At 37.8% G+C, this 14978-nt stretch overlaps 1 protein-coding gene across 1 annotated transcript in view; it reads right to left on the bottom strand.

Moving 5' to 3' along the window:
• Positions 1-4754: 4754 nt before the first annotated feature.
• The window catches only part of LOC127878479 (uncharacterized), a 349860-nt gene continuing 339636 nt past the window's right edge, over positions 4755-14978 (bottom strand). The window contains exon 29 of the mRNA XM_052425005.1: positions 4755-4821. Coding sequence (XP_052280965.1) covers positions 4755-4821 — 67 coding nt within the window. The remainder of the gene's footprint in view (positions 4822-14978) is intronic.

Genomic DNA, 14978 nt, shown 5'->3' with positions numbered 1-14978 from the left:
AAACAATGTTTTACTATAGCCGATATAAAGATAAATGCCCGCCCCCCCCCCCCCCTCCCCTGGCAGTAATGTTTTTCAACAGATCGGAACCATTTTCCAACTCATCCAAGATATCATTAAAACAAAAGTTCTGACCAACTTTCATAAAGATTGGACAATAAATGTGACTTCCAGAATGTTAACAAGGTTTTACTAAAGCCATATAAGGAAAACTGCCCTGCACCTCAGGTGGCCATGTTTTTCAACCAATGGGAACCATTTTCAAACTCGTCCAAGATATCATTTGGATAAAAATCTTCTGACCAAGTTTCATGAAGATTGGAAGTAAATGTGACCTCTAGAGTGTTAACAAGGTTTTACTATAGCCATGTAAGGAAAAAAGTCCCACCCCTGGCAGCCATTTTTTTCAACCAAGCGGAACATTTATCAAACTCGTCCAAGATATCATCGGGACAAATCGTCTGACCAAGTTTCATGATGATCGGAAAATAAATGTGGCCTCTAGAGTGTTAACAATGTTTTACTATAGCCATATAAGGAAAAATGTCCAGCGCCTAGCAATCATGTTTCAATCAAACTGAACCATTTTAGATCTTGTCCAAGATATCATTAGGACAAATCTTATGACCAAGTTTCATGAAGATGGATTAATAAATGTGGCTTCTAGAGTGACGACAAGGCAAATGTTGGACCGCACAACTGATGATGGACAAAATATTATCACAAAAGCTCTACATTTAGCATACTATTATTATGTGAGCTAAAAAGAGAATGAGATTATGCCAAGAAATTTCGATTTTCAAAATTGTACCAATTAATTTTACTGGATTTTTACTGCAAACACAGTATGGATAAGAAGCTACCTACACTTAAAATTGCAGCACAAACCTCTAGACACACATTATTAAACGGAAACCATTTTTTCTACTTTTAGTAACAGTGTCCTTGATTGAACAAATGAGAGTTTTCTTTAGTGCAAAAAGATGCATACATGTAATTCTTGTAAATTGTAGCTCAGAGTATTGGGACTCAGGTTTTTTTTTTGGCCCGATTTTATAGCCGAAATTCGGCTATGTTCCCAATCCCAACAAGATGCGTTTGTGAAACACAATGTCCCCCTATATGACGTTTGACCTTGAAGGATGACCTTGACCTTGTGAAGGATGACCTTGACCTTTCACAACTCAATGTGCAGCTCCATGAGATACACATGCATGCCAAATATCAAGTTGCTATCTTCAATATTGCAAAAGTATTCATAAAATAAGCGATTTGGGCCACATATATTTGACCTCTGACCTTGAAGGATGACCTTGACCTTTCACCACTCCAAATGTGCAGCTCCATGAGATGCACATGCATGCCAAATATCAAGTTGCTATCTTCAATATTGCAAAAGTATTTATAAAATAAGCGATTTAGGCCACATATATTTGACCTCTGACCTTGAAGGATGACCTTGACCTTGACCTTTCACCACTCAAAATGTGCAGCTCCATGAGATACACATGCATGCCAAATATCAAGTTGCTATCTTCAATATTGCAAAAGTATTCATAAAATGAGCGATTTTGGCCACATATATTTGATGTCTGACCTTGAAGGATGACCTTGACCTTGACCTTTCACCACTCAAAATGTGCAGCTTCATGAGATACACATGCATGCCAAATATGAAGTTGCTATCTTCAATATAGCAAAAGTTAGTGCAAAATGTTAAAGTTGGCGCAAACAGACCAATAGACAGACCAACAGACAGACCAACAGACAGGGCAAAAACAATATGTCCCCCACTACTATAGTGGGGGACATAAAAAGTATACTTTTTTTTCCAAAATGTGGCAAAAAATTCCCAATTTCCAAAAAAAAAATTTTTTTTTTTTTTTTTTTTTTTTTTTTTAGAAAGAAGTGTCTTATGCGTATTTTATCTCAATTTTAATTCAATATCATATAACAAAGTATTTTATGATTTTGTTCTTTTAATTTTAATGATTATAAAGTGTTATATCAAATTTAGTATTTCCCTAATTAGTGGACTTTTCGTGTGGAAAAAAAGGCTAATGAATTAATTTTCCCAATTTCATGAAAATGCCGAATAAAATTCCCAATTCCAAAGCCATGGGCTATCTTCCCAAAAAGTGGAAAAAAAACCCTGGGACTTGGTCAGTGAAAACCATGATGATCCTGAAGTATGAAAATTCAATTCAATGTCTATAGTTATAACAGATATGTTTACATGTTGCATTAAAACTGTAACCTGAATTTCAACTTGATGGCAAACCTTAACCTGACTTATCAAAGTAAAAAAGGAGGTATACTCCTCCTAAAAAGAGGTAACAGGTGTGGGTCAGTGAATGTTTATAAAGACCATGAACACCCATGTATAGTTTTATCTAAATAGCTGAAGTCAATGAGTAGTTACATGCAAATCTTTACAGGAATTTTGTTAAGAACAAAAAAGGGCATAATTATTGAGAGTAATGGAACTTGTTCAGTGACTTCCCACAATGACCATGAATACAATTTGAAAGTTCAATAAATATGTATTTGATTCCCCTTTTTCGTGATGATCACGACTTATTAATTTATCAATTAATCCTTGCAAGTGTGGATATTGAAAGTGTATTACTTATTTATAACCACACATTGTACTTCTGGAAAAAATAAACAAATAAGCTTCAACTTTACCAATGCTTGTTCAAGTAACCTTAAAGACAGGCCTGTATTTTAATCTTAAACCTCAAAGATTGACCTTGAAGACAGCATGTTACACCATGTCCAACAGGTTAAAATTTGTACAAAGTTATTTTTAAATTCTTCAATCTGTGGTTCATTGAAAGACAAACAAGAGCTGTCACCATAGGATGACATATGCCCCCTATAAACGCTTTGAAAGAAGTTATGAGCATTTATCGAAACCTAAACGCAGATTTCGCAACCTAAAGGCGGACCCTAAGTTCAAAGGTCAAGGTGAAAGGGGTCAAAATTTTTGTGTGTATGGAAAGGCCTTGTCCATATACACATGCATGCCAAATAGGAAGGTTATATCTCAAGGGACATAGAAGTTATGAGCATTTTTCAAAACCTAAACGCAGATTTCGAAACCTAAACGCGGACACTCAGTTTAAGGTCAAGGTCACAGGGGTCAAAATTTTTGTGCGTATGGAAAAGTCTTGTCCATATACACATGTTTGCCAAATATGAAGGTTATATCTCAAGGGACATAGAAGTTATGAGCATTTTTCGAAACCTAACCGCAGATTTTGAAACCTAAACGCAGACCCTTAGTCCCAGGTCAAGGTCACAGGGGTCAAAATTTGTGTGCGTATGGAAAGTCCTTGTCCATAAACACATGCATACCAAATATGAAGGTTATATCTCAAGGGAAATAGAAGTTATGAGCATTTTTCGAAAACCTAAACACAGATTTCGAAACCTAAACGCGGACCCTAAGTTCAACATCAAGGTCACAGGGGTCAAAATTTTTGTGCGTATGGAAAGGCCTTGTCCATATACACATGCATACCAAATATGAAGGTTATATCTCAAGGGACATAGAAGTAATGAGCATTTTTCAAAACCTAAACACAGATTTCGAAACCTTAACGCGGACCCCATGTTCAATGTCAAGGTCACAGGGGTCACAATTTGTGTGCGTATGGAAAGGCCTTGTCCATATACACATGCATACCAAATATGAAGGTTACATCTCAAGGCACATAGATGTTGTGAGCATTTTTCGAAACCTTAACGCAAAGTGTGACGGAAAGACGAACAGACGGACGGTTGGACAGTCTAATCACTATATGCCCTCCTTTGGAGGCATAAAAAGCCCTTTGTTGAAAATAATGTTCTGTATTGTGGGGCATTTGTGTTAAACATAATATCATTTAGGGTTACATTTGTATTTCCAAATTCTTCAATGAATGGTGAACTTAGAGAGCCAACAAGATGCAGTAAAGACGGATGAACAAACTGACAGGGAGCCAATGGCAGAGCCAGATGTACATAGCTCTTTGGGGATATAATTAAACTAGAATCTCTATTTGACAAAAATGCATGCCCCCAGTTAGCGCTAGATTGCCGAACTCTAAGACAAGGTCACGGACAAATTTTAAGTTGGGTAATATGGGTAAAATGGAAATGGTCATGAGCAAAGACAAAATTAAACAAGACTATTGCCAAGCAACATATGTCCCCTATATGTCTCCACCATTGTCAGAAATCCCACCATTGTCAGATTAAAAAAATAAATATTTGTTGCCATAGCAATCAGAATTTTTGACATAGGAACAAAATGAAATGACGTGCATGATATCCATATTGCAATCTATCCATGTTTCAAGTTTCATGATAAAATATTACGAACTTTTAAAGTTATCGCAGGATCCAGAAAACCTCCATTTTCAGCAGTATTTCTTGTCTATTTGTTGCCATAGCAACCAGAATTTTTGACATAGGAACAAAATGAAATGGTGTGCATAATGTCCATATTGCCATCTATCCATGTTTCAAGTTTCATGAAAAAATATTACGAACTTTTAAAGTTATTGCAGGATCCAGAAAAGTGTGACTGACAGACAGACAGACAGACTAACAGATGGAGCGCAAACCATAAGTCCCCTCCGGTGAAACCAGTAGGTGACAAAAAGCTACTTGAAGTTTCACAGACAGAAAGATAAAAATACAGACCCAAGGAATGGCAAATAGCTACATGCCTATTGCATTCAGATACAGGGGTCAAGGGGTCACTTTTATATATTGTATTTGTCATAACAACACAGCCTTACCTCCACCTCCTGGTCAGAAAGCTCCTCACAACTGAAACATACATACAAACATTGTGTAACAACTCTCTGATACATAATACATACATACAAACATTGTGTAACAACTCTCTGATACAAAATACATACATACAAACATTGTGTAACAACTCTCTGATACATAATCTGCAACAATGGGAATCAGCTCTCATCTAAACATGAGTGTAACTTAGTCTACCCCAGCTGATCACAGTCTCAAATTCTGGTCAGTGATTACACAATATTCAAAGTCTTATTCAAAGACTCTATGGCATTTACATTACTTGACAATTAAACTGGGGCTAAGTTGAAGTTGAGCTTGTTCACTGTTGAATTGAGAAGTCCCAGGCGCAGTCACCCAGTGACAGCACTCATTCTGGTAAATGGGTCTGCACTCTACAGTAACCCAAAATGATTACTGATGGTGAGTTTTGTCTAAATGAAGTTTATTTTAATACTTAGAATTACATTTTTTGAACAATCAATGTTTTCAACAAATATAAGGACAAATTGTCTTATGAGGATGGCTGGACAAACATACAATGAATATAGATCATCAAATCCTGAAAAACTAATGTATGGCACAGTATTCCAGTAACTTGCCATATCATCTAAGTGAACCATTGATCATGTACATACATCAAATCATATTTTTGTATAACTAATCTCTATAATTTTAATAAAGGAAGAAGCCTTTGATTTATACCAAAGTACCATATCCTTCTAATTATTCTGCCTTGCTATGTACAGCACAGATAATGGTTTCCAGTCATTGAAGCAGCATCATCACCTCTAGACACACATGGCAATCTCATGAAAGGCCTTTCACATTGCTGTCATAAAGCAGTACAAAACTTCCTCTTGAATTTCTTTCTGTACAATTGTGTTCAAGTTACAAAGTCATAGTAAAGACAGATATATTTTCATCAATTAAACACACAGTTTATTAAGTTTAATTTCAATGCTTATTATTATTTAACAAGAGATGTCACCTTAGGATGACTTAGGCCCCCTATAAATGCTTGATTGATTGATGTGTCTTGCAATGATGTGTCTATTACTCCATCAAGTTCTGTTAAGTACCTAGGTGCTATATTGGACCAATTCCTGTCCGGTAAAACCATTGCTAGGTCAATTATTACAAAGGCAAACTCAAGGTTAAAGTTCCTATACAGAAATAGTAAGTTCTTAACATTGCACACCAGAAAACTCCTTGTCATGTCCCTTATAAAGTGCCACTTTGACTATGCCTGCTCTTTTTGGTACCCTGGTCTTATTCAGTCACTTAAATAGGCTTCAAACTACACAAAACAAGATGATTAGGTTTGTTCTGAATATGGATAACAGATCACATGTTGGTCAAGAACAGTTTTCACATTTAGGTTGGCTGCCTGTTTCAAAACGAGTAGAACAGATCATACTTTGTCATGTACATAAGGTTAATCAAAGCGCTGAAGGCACTGAAGATGTTCGCTATTGCATAATTCAACACGCAATTCATTTTTGAAAATCAATCGCAAGTTTGAAATGAACACACGCCATTCAACTTTATAAAGTGTGTGTCATAGCGCACGGGTCGAGTTTTGTGTGCACTTTTTATCATCCTTATTATTTCATAGAAATAACTAAGACAAAATAAAAACAACATGCTTTTTGGAAGTTCTGAAAGCATAGAAAGTATGATGAAAATGGTAATGATAACTTAATATAAAGAAAATTTGCAGTCACCATATTAAAGGAATATTTTTTTCTTATATCAAATGACTATCTCACCAAGAATATAAATTCATAATGAAAGTTCCGTGTACAAAACATTTGATTTTTGACACCATATACAATTCAAAATATACAACAATCTTCGTATCTTGTATATGGAGGAATAAAAGTATATAAATATTGCTGTTTATGCTTTACTTATTACCCGAGCAGTTCACACGGTGTCAACAACGCTAACATAAACATAGGTATAGAGCACTCATGCGCTTTTAGGCGTAGCTGTTTCAGTTTTCATCTTAGTGACTTTTACATAACGCCAACAGACACGCATGAATATTTTCGAATATTTAATAAGATGATTCGAGATACAACCTCTGAATTTTTGCTACATCACTGCGTATGTGCTCAATTCAAAGGATGTAGCACTGTTCAGTGTAAGGAATTCCGGACTACTCTCTGTATGCTCAAACGACACAAATTGTGGCCCTGTTACAATTACGCGTTACAATCCATCTCGCAGAATTTCACTTTCGCCTCCAAGATGAGAAAACAATCATTAGCGAAATAGTATAGTGTCACGATAAGAGAAAATCGTTTAATTATCATACCACAATGTTTGCCGTACTTGGTCAGCACGTCTGGAAATCATTCCTTAATGTGTGGATAGGCTGCCATTATTAACATTAGTTTGCTATTTTCAATTCAATTTTGTATCAAAAAGCATTGTTCTTAAATGTGGCATTTTCAATTCGCAATGAGATTTGTAATGACCCTCGTCATGTGAAAATGGGTCTTATTCCATATGCGCCCATCATATAAATAGCCCACTCAGCTATCACTCCTTCTGGTCAGGAGAAACATAACATATTGAGTGATTTTAAAGCGAACAGCATCGCCTATGGCCTGACTGCGCAAAAGCACATGTTGGGTTTAACAAACGCTTGCCGAAACGCATAAGACCCATTTTCGCATGACGGCGCTATTGACGTGTGATTTAAATGTGTCGAAAGAAAACTGCGTTTAAATCAAATATAAACATACGATATATTTCGATAGTGAAGAAAGATACTCATAACAAGGCATATGAGGACACATATGAAGTGCTCTCCCGTAGTATATTTTTTATTTTACTCACACTAATGTGTGGTTTGACAAAGCTAACACACATTTCATGCGGTGAATATGCAGCTTACAAGTGAAAAACACAACACAATAGTTACACTTTTGTTTAATTGTATTTAATTATTTAGAAAAGTAAATTGCTAATTTTATTTCAAAGTCAGCGTATACGCCGACTACATTTTTAAAAGACATTTATTGTTATAAATATATTTAATATAATATATTAGGTTGTTTTCGGTTTTAGCGATTAAAAAGCATTTTCGAGGTTGCCTATAGTATGCCTGTAGTAATTCATGAACTCATATCCAACTGTCTATGTATTGAGAACTGTGAATATAAACAAGCTTAACCTTCTACTAACCTTCTGCTATTGCATTCGTATTATTATTATAAATTGTTTGTTATATTCGGGTTTAGCAATTATGAAACTTTTTTTTGTCTATCGTATCGCTGAAGTTATTGTTGAACTTATGTTCAACGTTTTATAAATTGAGAATATAAACAAAGACCTATAGATAATATGGGTCTTTGATATAAATAAGCGTCAACTTTTTCCAGAATCTCTCATTTTATGACCTGTACTACGTCATTGAGTTGTATGCGAGAGCCTAACCTATTGCGTTGTTATAACCCGTAAACTTTCCTTTGTTTATCGACAGACGCATCTATTAATAGTCTCATATATCATGAATGCCAAAACAACCGGGAAAAAGAACCACGTGACCAAATAGGACGCAAAACGCAAATACCATGCGACTACGACTTTTATTATGTAAGAAAGCTCCGCAATTCCTTTGAAGTCGGAGCCTTGTGATTGCTATTACTTAAATAATTGACCTCTAACTGAAGTAAGCAAAGGAAACGCAGCACCTAATTGACCCATTCCTTCTATGTGCGAAGGCAGATTGAATTTTACTAATGTATGGTTTGCCTATTATAACACACATTATAATGCGGTAAATATGTGACTAACAAGTAAAAAACACTATAATTAAACTTTTGTTTTGAATTAAGTTATTAAGAAAACAAAATTCCAAACCTTATTTCAAAACAGCAAGACTACATTTTTTAGAGAATATTATTGTTATATTTAAATGTTTTTTTTAACAGTTTCAGCGATAATGAAACATTTTTTTATGTTGTCTATCGTATCCCTGTAATAATTGTTGAACTCGTGGTCAACGTATTATTAATTGAGACCTGTGAATATAAACAAGCGTAACCTTATACTACTGCGTTATTCTCACACGGACTCCCCTTTGTTTATCGCCAGCCTCAGATTTATGAATAAGCTGAGCGAAAATACTACGTCACGCACACGCAGCAGAAAGTGAACTATTTTAATCATTCATAAACAATCTCCTCCGCGACACGTACAATACAATCATTGTTCATTGATTCTTTTCTATAAAACACCGTTCCAAAATATTGAATGTAACACGAGATTAATATAATGTTGCCATTTGTGAATACACATAATTGGAGAACTCAAACCTCTTGCATAAATTATACAACTCTTTCTTGCGCGGATACGCAAGCGGGTATTGGGTTAATCATACCTAGTCGTATCGACCTGAATTTCACACTAAGCACTTTAGACGGGCGCTAAAGCGCCCATCTAAAAATGGCCTTGCACCAGTGTATATGGGTGAGAATTTTAAGCCAGTGTCTGGCGTACATAATCGTTGTACTAGGTCTAATATGGTAGCTCAGCCAGAATCTGATCATTTTGCTGAAAATTTTACATTTGAAGACTCTGGTCGTTTTTCCAAACCAAGGGTAGGAAGTTTTGGTTCTAAAACATTTACATATAATGGTATCTGTTTATGGAACAATCTTCCTCAAAACATCAGGGCTGTAACTAAACCTAACAATTACAAGGGTGCCATCAAGAAAAAGTTTTTAGAGTCTTTATAGCTTTTTATAGTATAATTTTTAGTATGAATTTTATGTTCTGTTAAAATACTGTGATACATTTTTAAGTCTTATGATCATTAAGATGCAAGGATCTCATAATTATTCTTAAACTTATAGTATGCTACAAAATTTGTTTATTAACTACATATGCAGTGTGTAACTTTCTTAAGCAACTTCTGTGATAATAATGAACATGTGATTATATTTGTTCGTCCTTAATCAGTATTATTCTTTATTAAACAGTACATATTTGATACATATACATTATTAAATATCTAATACATGACTGTTTCATGGTTACTGCCACCAATATCAAGGACCACAATGGAAATAAGTAAAAATCATTTTTCTCTTTTTTGTGTTATCCTTGGTATTGTGTGTGCATTCCATGGTTTGCTATGTATATTGCTGTGATAATATATTTTATATTGTATGCATTATGTAGTAACTATGAAATGTTCATATTTTTACCAAATAAAATCAATCAATCAATCATCTCAAGGGACATAGAAGTTATGAGCATTTTTCAAAACCTAAACGCAGATTTCGAAACCTTAACGCGGACCCTAACTTCAAGGTCAAGGTCACAGGGGTAAAAATTTGTGTGCGTATGGAAAGGCCTTGTCCATATACACATGCATACCAAATATGAAGGTTATATCTCAAAGGACATGGAAGTTATGAGCATTTTTCGAAACCTAAACGCAGATTTCGAAACCTAAACGCGGACCCTTAGTTCAAGGTCAAGGTCACAGGGGTAAAATTTTTTGTGCGTATGGAAAGGCCTTTTCTATATACACATGCATACCAAATATGAAGGTTATATCTCGAGGGACATAGAAGTTATGAGCATTTTTCAAAACCTAAACGCAAAGTGTGACAGAAAGACAGACAGACGGACAGTCCGATCACTATATGCCGTCTTTTCTTCGAAAAGGGGGCATAAAAAGTAGATAATGGTAGCCTGGAATTGCTTTCAAGATTTCATTAAAGGAGTGTTTTTTAGACAAGTAAAATATCATAGGTAATTACTGGCTCATCAATATTATAAAAACAAACTTTTGTCACGCAGTTCTCAAAGCCTATAACTTAGTGACAAAGAAACATGTGTTCCAACAATGGTCTGGGCAATGTTTTGCCACTAGATGACAGGTAAGATATTTGGCAATTCTATGATGAAATGTTTAAAAATGAATATTCATACCTATTAAATTATTTACATGTAAATGTTCTCCTTATTTTTTTCTTAAAACATAAGTGCTGTTGTTAAGAGTTATCAAACTCATGAAATTTTAATATTTTGTTTACTTTCAAAATTACTATGTTGTTATGACCATTTTGAACTGAATTATTCTCAAAAATAAAATATTGATTGACAGCCCAAAATAAAATAATCACAACCAAATATTTCGGACATGATGTACGTACATGAACCACAGAAATGGTCACAAAAGCTCTATAGTATAAAAATTATGTAACACAAAAGTGCTCAGTCGTATTGGATGTACAATATAAACTTTTGTAAAACAGACAATTCAAAGCTAAATTAATAGCTACAGCACTTTGAAATGTAAACAATACACAAATAACAACATCTTTATCAATAACCTGCTTCATGGTTGAATGAATCAATGACAAGACTAGCTTAAAACAAATTTTTATAGTAAAATTCATTTTAATTAGTAATTACTTACCTGCTATCTAATTGCTACTTACTCCGAAGGATCGTAATTTATCCGGAAACTTTCTGTCCGAATCCCACACACTTTTCATAAACCTGTCAGGTCAGGTCAGAACGGTCACATAGTGCCGTGTAACCAAAAAGGGATATTACCTAGAAATCACTCTTATTCCAATAAACAATATGAAAATATTAGACGAAGAGCGGGGTGGGAGGTGGGACTTACCAATAGCAGGTAAGTAATTACTAATTAAAATGAATTTTACTATAAAAAATTGTTTTAAGCTAGTCTTGTCATTGATTCATTCAACCATGAAGCAGGTTATTAATAAAGATGTTGTTATTTGTGTATTAATTAATAGCTTAATTACGTTACCTGCTATCTAATTGCTGACTTTGCAGCTGCGGCGGGAAGGTTCGCAAAAATCTCCCCATCAAAGCGGAACCCATATCTCAGGTTCTCAGCTAATCTTCGTTATTACGGTATTAACTTAATTCACGGATAAGCGTAATATACCTATGCCGTAGAAGATACTACCGTTTGTGCAACCACAAGGGGGCCCAACAGATACAAGTTGTCCTGTTGGCACTCCAGAGAACAAAGATAAAAAGATGAAAAGGTGGTCTGATTCCTCCAGAAAGCAGCTTGAAGCACGTCAGAGAGTGGGGTATGATTAATATACGCCCACGAAGCCGACATTGCTCGTAATTCATGCGGTCTAATCTTAAAAAGGGATGAATCCCTTGAAGAAAGAAAAGAGTAAGCCCTTTTTATAGTCGAGGCTACCCAACGGGAAATAGAAGCTGCAGACACATCGCCCCCCCCCCCCCTTTTTAAGGGAATGAAGAGTCTCTTGCGAGAACCTCGAATAGACTTAACTCTACTAAGATAGAACTTCAAAGACCTGACAGGGCAGAGGAGTCTATCTTCATCTTCATTTCCACAAGTTCTAGAAAGACTTGGGACCTTGAAGGGTTTAGAAGCCATTGAGGGGAGTTGATTTTTAGCAAGGAATCCTGGCTGACACAACAAAGTGACAGAGCCATCGGAGGAATCAAAACGAAGATGGCTTTCTTCGATAGAAAGAGCATGAATTTCACTTCTACGTTTGGATGAAGCCATGGTAAGAAGGAAAACGGTCTTCCAGGGAAGGAACTGTAAAGAAGCCTGATTAAGGGGTTCACAGGGAGCTTTAATAAGCGATCCAAGAACACAAGCCAAATCCCATTTGGGGGTAAGAGAATGAGACACAGGACGTTTAAGTTCCATGGCTCGGATCAGTTCCGAAATGGCTGGGTCAGCATAGACTTGTGATGACTTACGAAAAGCCAAGGTATGCGAAAGCACAGATCTGTATCCTTTGATGGAGCTAAGAGAAAGTTTCTTATCATCAAAGAGATAGATTAGAAAATCCGCTATGCGTCTAGCAGAGGGATTGAGGGGATCAATTTTCCCTCGAACACACCAATTAGAGAAGAGTTTCCAGCGAGCATCATAGACTGCTCTGGTGGACTTTCTCCTTGCAGAGGCAACGAGCGTTGAAGCCCTGACAGAAAAGCGTTTCTTCTGCAGGGATTGCCTGATAACGGCCAGACGTGTAAGTGAAACATGTCTGGATCCATGAGAAGTCTACCTCTCTGAGATAGGAGATCTGACCTGTGCGGGAGTTCCCTGGGAAATTCGCACAGGAGACCGAGAAGGTCGTTGAACCAGGATCTCCTGGGCCACCAAGGGGCTATCAGGAGGATCCGGCAAGAGCTCACACTGATTTTCCCTAAGATTTGGGGAATTAGAATGGGTGGGGGATAAGCATAAGCGTCCAGTTGATCCCAATCGAACAAAAGCGCATCTCCCGCCCACGCTGCTAGTTCGTACACTAGACTCGCATACAGAGGAAGGCTGTGGTTGTCTCTGGTCGCAAACAGGTCGACCAGTGGATAACCGAATGTGAGGAAAATCTGGTTGGCCACTTCCTGATGAAGTGTCCACTCCGATGGAAGGAACTGGTGTTTGCGAGACAAACCGTCTGCCAGGGCGTTGAGACGACCTGGTATGTGTTTGGACAAGAGAGAGACGTTGAGGCTCTTGCAAAGAACAAGTAAGTTCCTTGTTTCCAGATATAGGGAGTGAGAGTGTGTACCTCCCTGTTTCTGGATGTAAGCCACGACTGATGTGTTGTCTGTCGATACCATCACACAGGAGTCCCGAAGATGTGATTGGAATTGAGAAACAGCTAGAAAGACTGCTCGCATTTCGAGATTGTTTATGTGCAGGTGAGACTCCTGAGGAGACCACAATCCTGATAATGTCAGGCTGCGGGGTTCCAGGTGAGCGCCCCAACCTTCCATGCTCGCATCCGTTATGAGATGTAAAGAAGGTTGCGGGGGAAGAAGCGGTACTCCTGCCAACAGGGGACTAAGGACAGAAGGATGGGAATCTGTGTTAGCAGATTGTCTGGAGACCATTTCCATCGAGCTGAGAGATAGTGCTGAATAGGACGTAGGAAGAGACGTCCCAACTGCACGAAGTCTGCTACGGAGCTCAGGATACCGTTGAGTGAGAGGAAATCTTGAGCTGTGATATGAGATTGGGACAGCACCCATCTGACCATCAAAAGGTGGTCTGATACACGTTGCGGTGAGACCCTAACCCGATTGATGTGGGTGAGAAAATTCATTCCCACGAATATGAAATCCTGAGAGGGAATGAGGTCTGACTTGGCTGCATTGAGAACGAGTCCTAAAGAGAGGAGCTCCTTCCAAGAGAACTCTAGGTGTAGCAGAAGCAGTCGACGATCGAGCTGGTGTAAGAGCCAATCGTCGAAATACTAAAACAGTTGAACCCCGTGTAATCGGAGGTGTGCGCCCACTGCGGCCATGAGTTTGGTGAAAACTTGTGGAGCTGTGGCCAATCCAAAGGACATCGCCCGAAACTGGTAGACCTGGCCTCGAAAGGAGAAGCGCAGGTACTTCTGGTAGTTGGGATGGATAGGAAAATGGAAGAATGCATCTTCCAGGTCCAAGGAAACCCCCCAGTGCATGAGTTTGATGGAGCACCGAATGAAGGCAGGAGTCTCCATCTTGAAAGTAGGTTTGACTAGAAACGTGTTGAACACTTTTAAGTCTATGACTGGTCTCCAGGAGCCGCTTTTCTTTTGAACAAGGAAAAGGCGACTGTAAAATCCTGGAGAACAAGGGTCGTGAACCCTTTCTACCCCCTGTTTTTCCAGGAGTCCGAGAATGGAGTCTGGAAGTTGTGGATGCGGAGATACCAGATGTATTGGGACGCGAGAGAGTGGGGGCCTTTTTTCGAATTGAAAAGTGAGGCCTTGTGTGACAAGGGAATGAACCCACGCGTCCGAAGTGATTTTGAGCCATCGATTTGCGAAGTGCATAAGTCTGGCCCCGACTGGTACCTACGGCATCGGAGGTTGTGGCGGTAGAAAGGGGTATGACCTAGGGCTGATCTTTTGGAGGTCCACCCTTGCCGGAAGAAGGATTAAATGACTTCTTGTCCGCATTGGGTTTGCCCTTACTCCAATTTTGGTTTACAGACGGCTTCCGATAGGAAGATGTTCTGTTCTGAAAAGGAGGCCTATTTGTGGGCTGACGTGGAGCAGACGGACGCTTAGTAGGGCAAAATGTCCCTTTTAGCGTTCTTGGCCGGTGGGGCTCCTGGGGGCTTAGAAGCAGGGCGCTTAAAAACCACAGGGCGCTGGCCAGATTTGCTTTCTAGC

Source organism: Dreissena polymorpha, chromosome 4 (genome assembly GCF_020536995.1).
Source record: "Dreissena polymorpha isolate Duluth1 chromosome 4, UMN_Dpol_1.0, whole genome shotgun sequence".
Taxonomy (NCBI): domain Eukaryota; kingdom Metazoa; phylum Mollusca; class Bivalvia; order Myida; family Dreissenidae; genus Dreissena; species Dreissena polymorpha.
The sequence above is the reverse complement of the archived record's forward strand: the minus strand, read 5'-3'. Positions and strand labels throughout refer to the sequence as shown.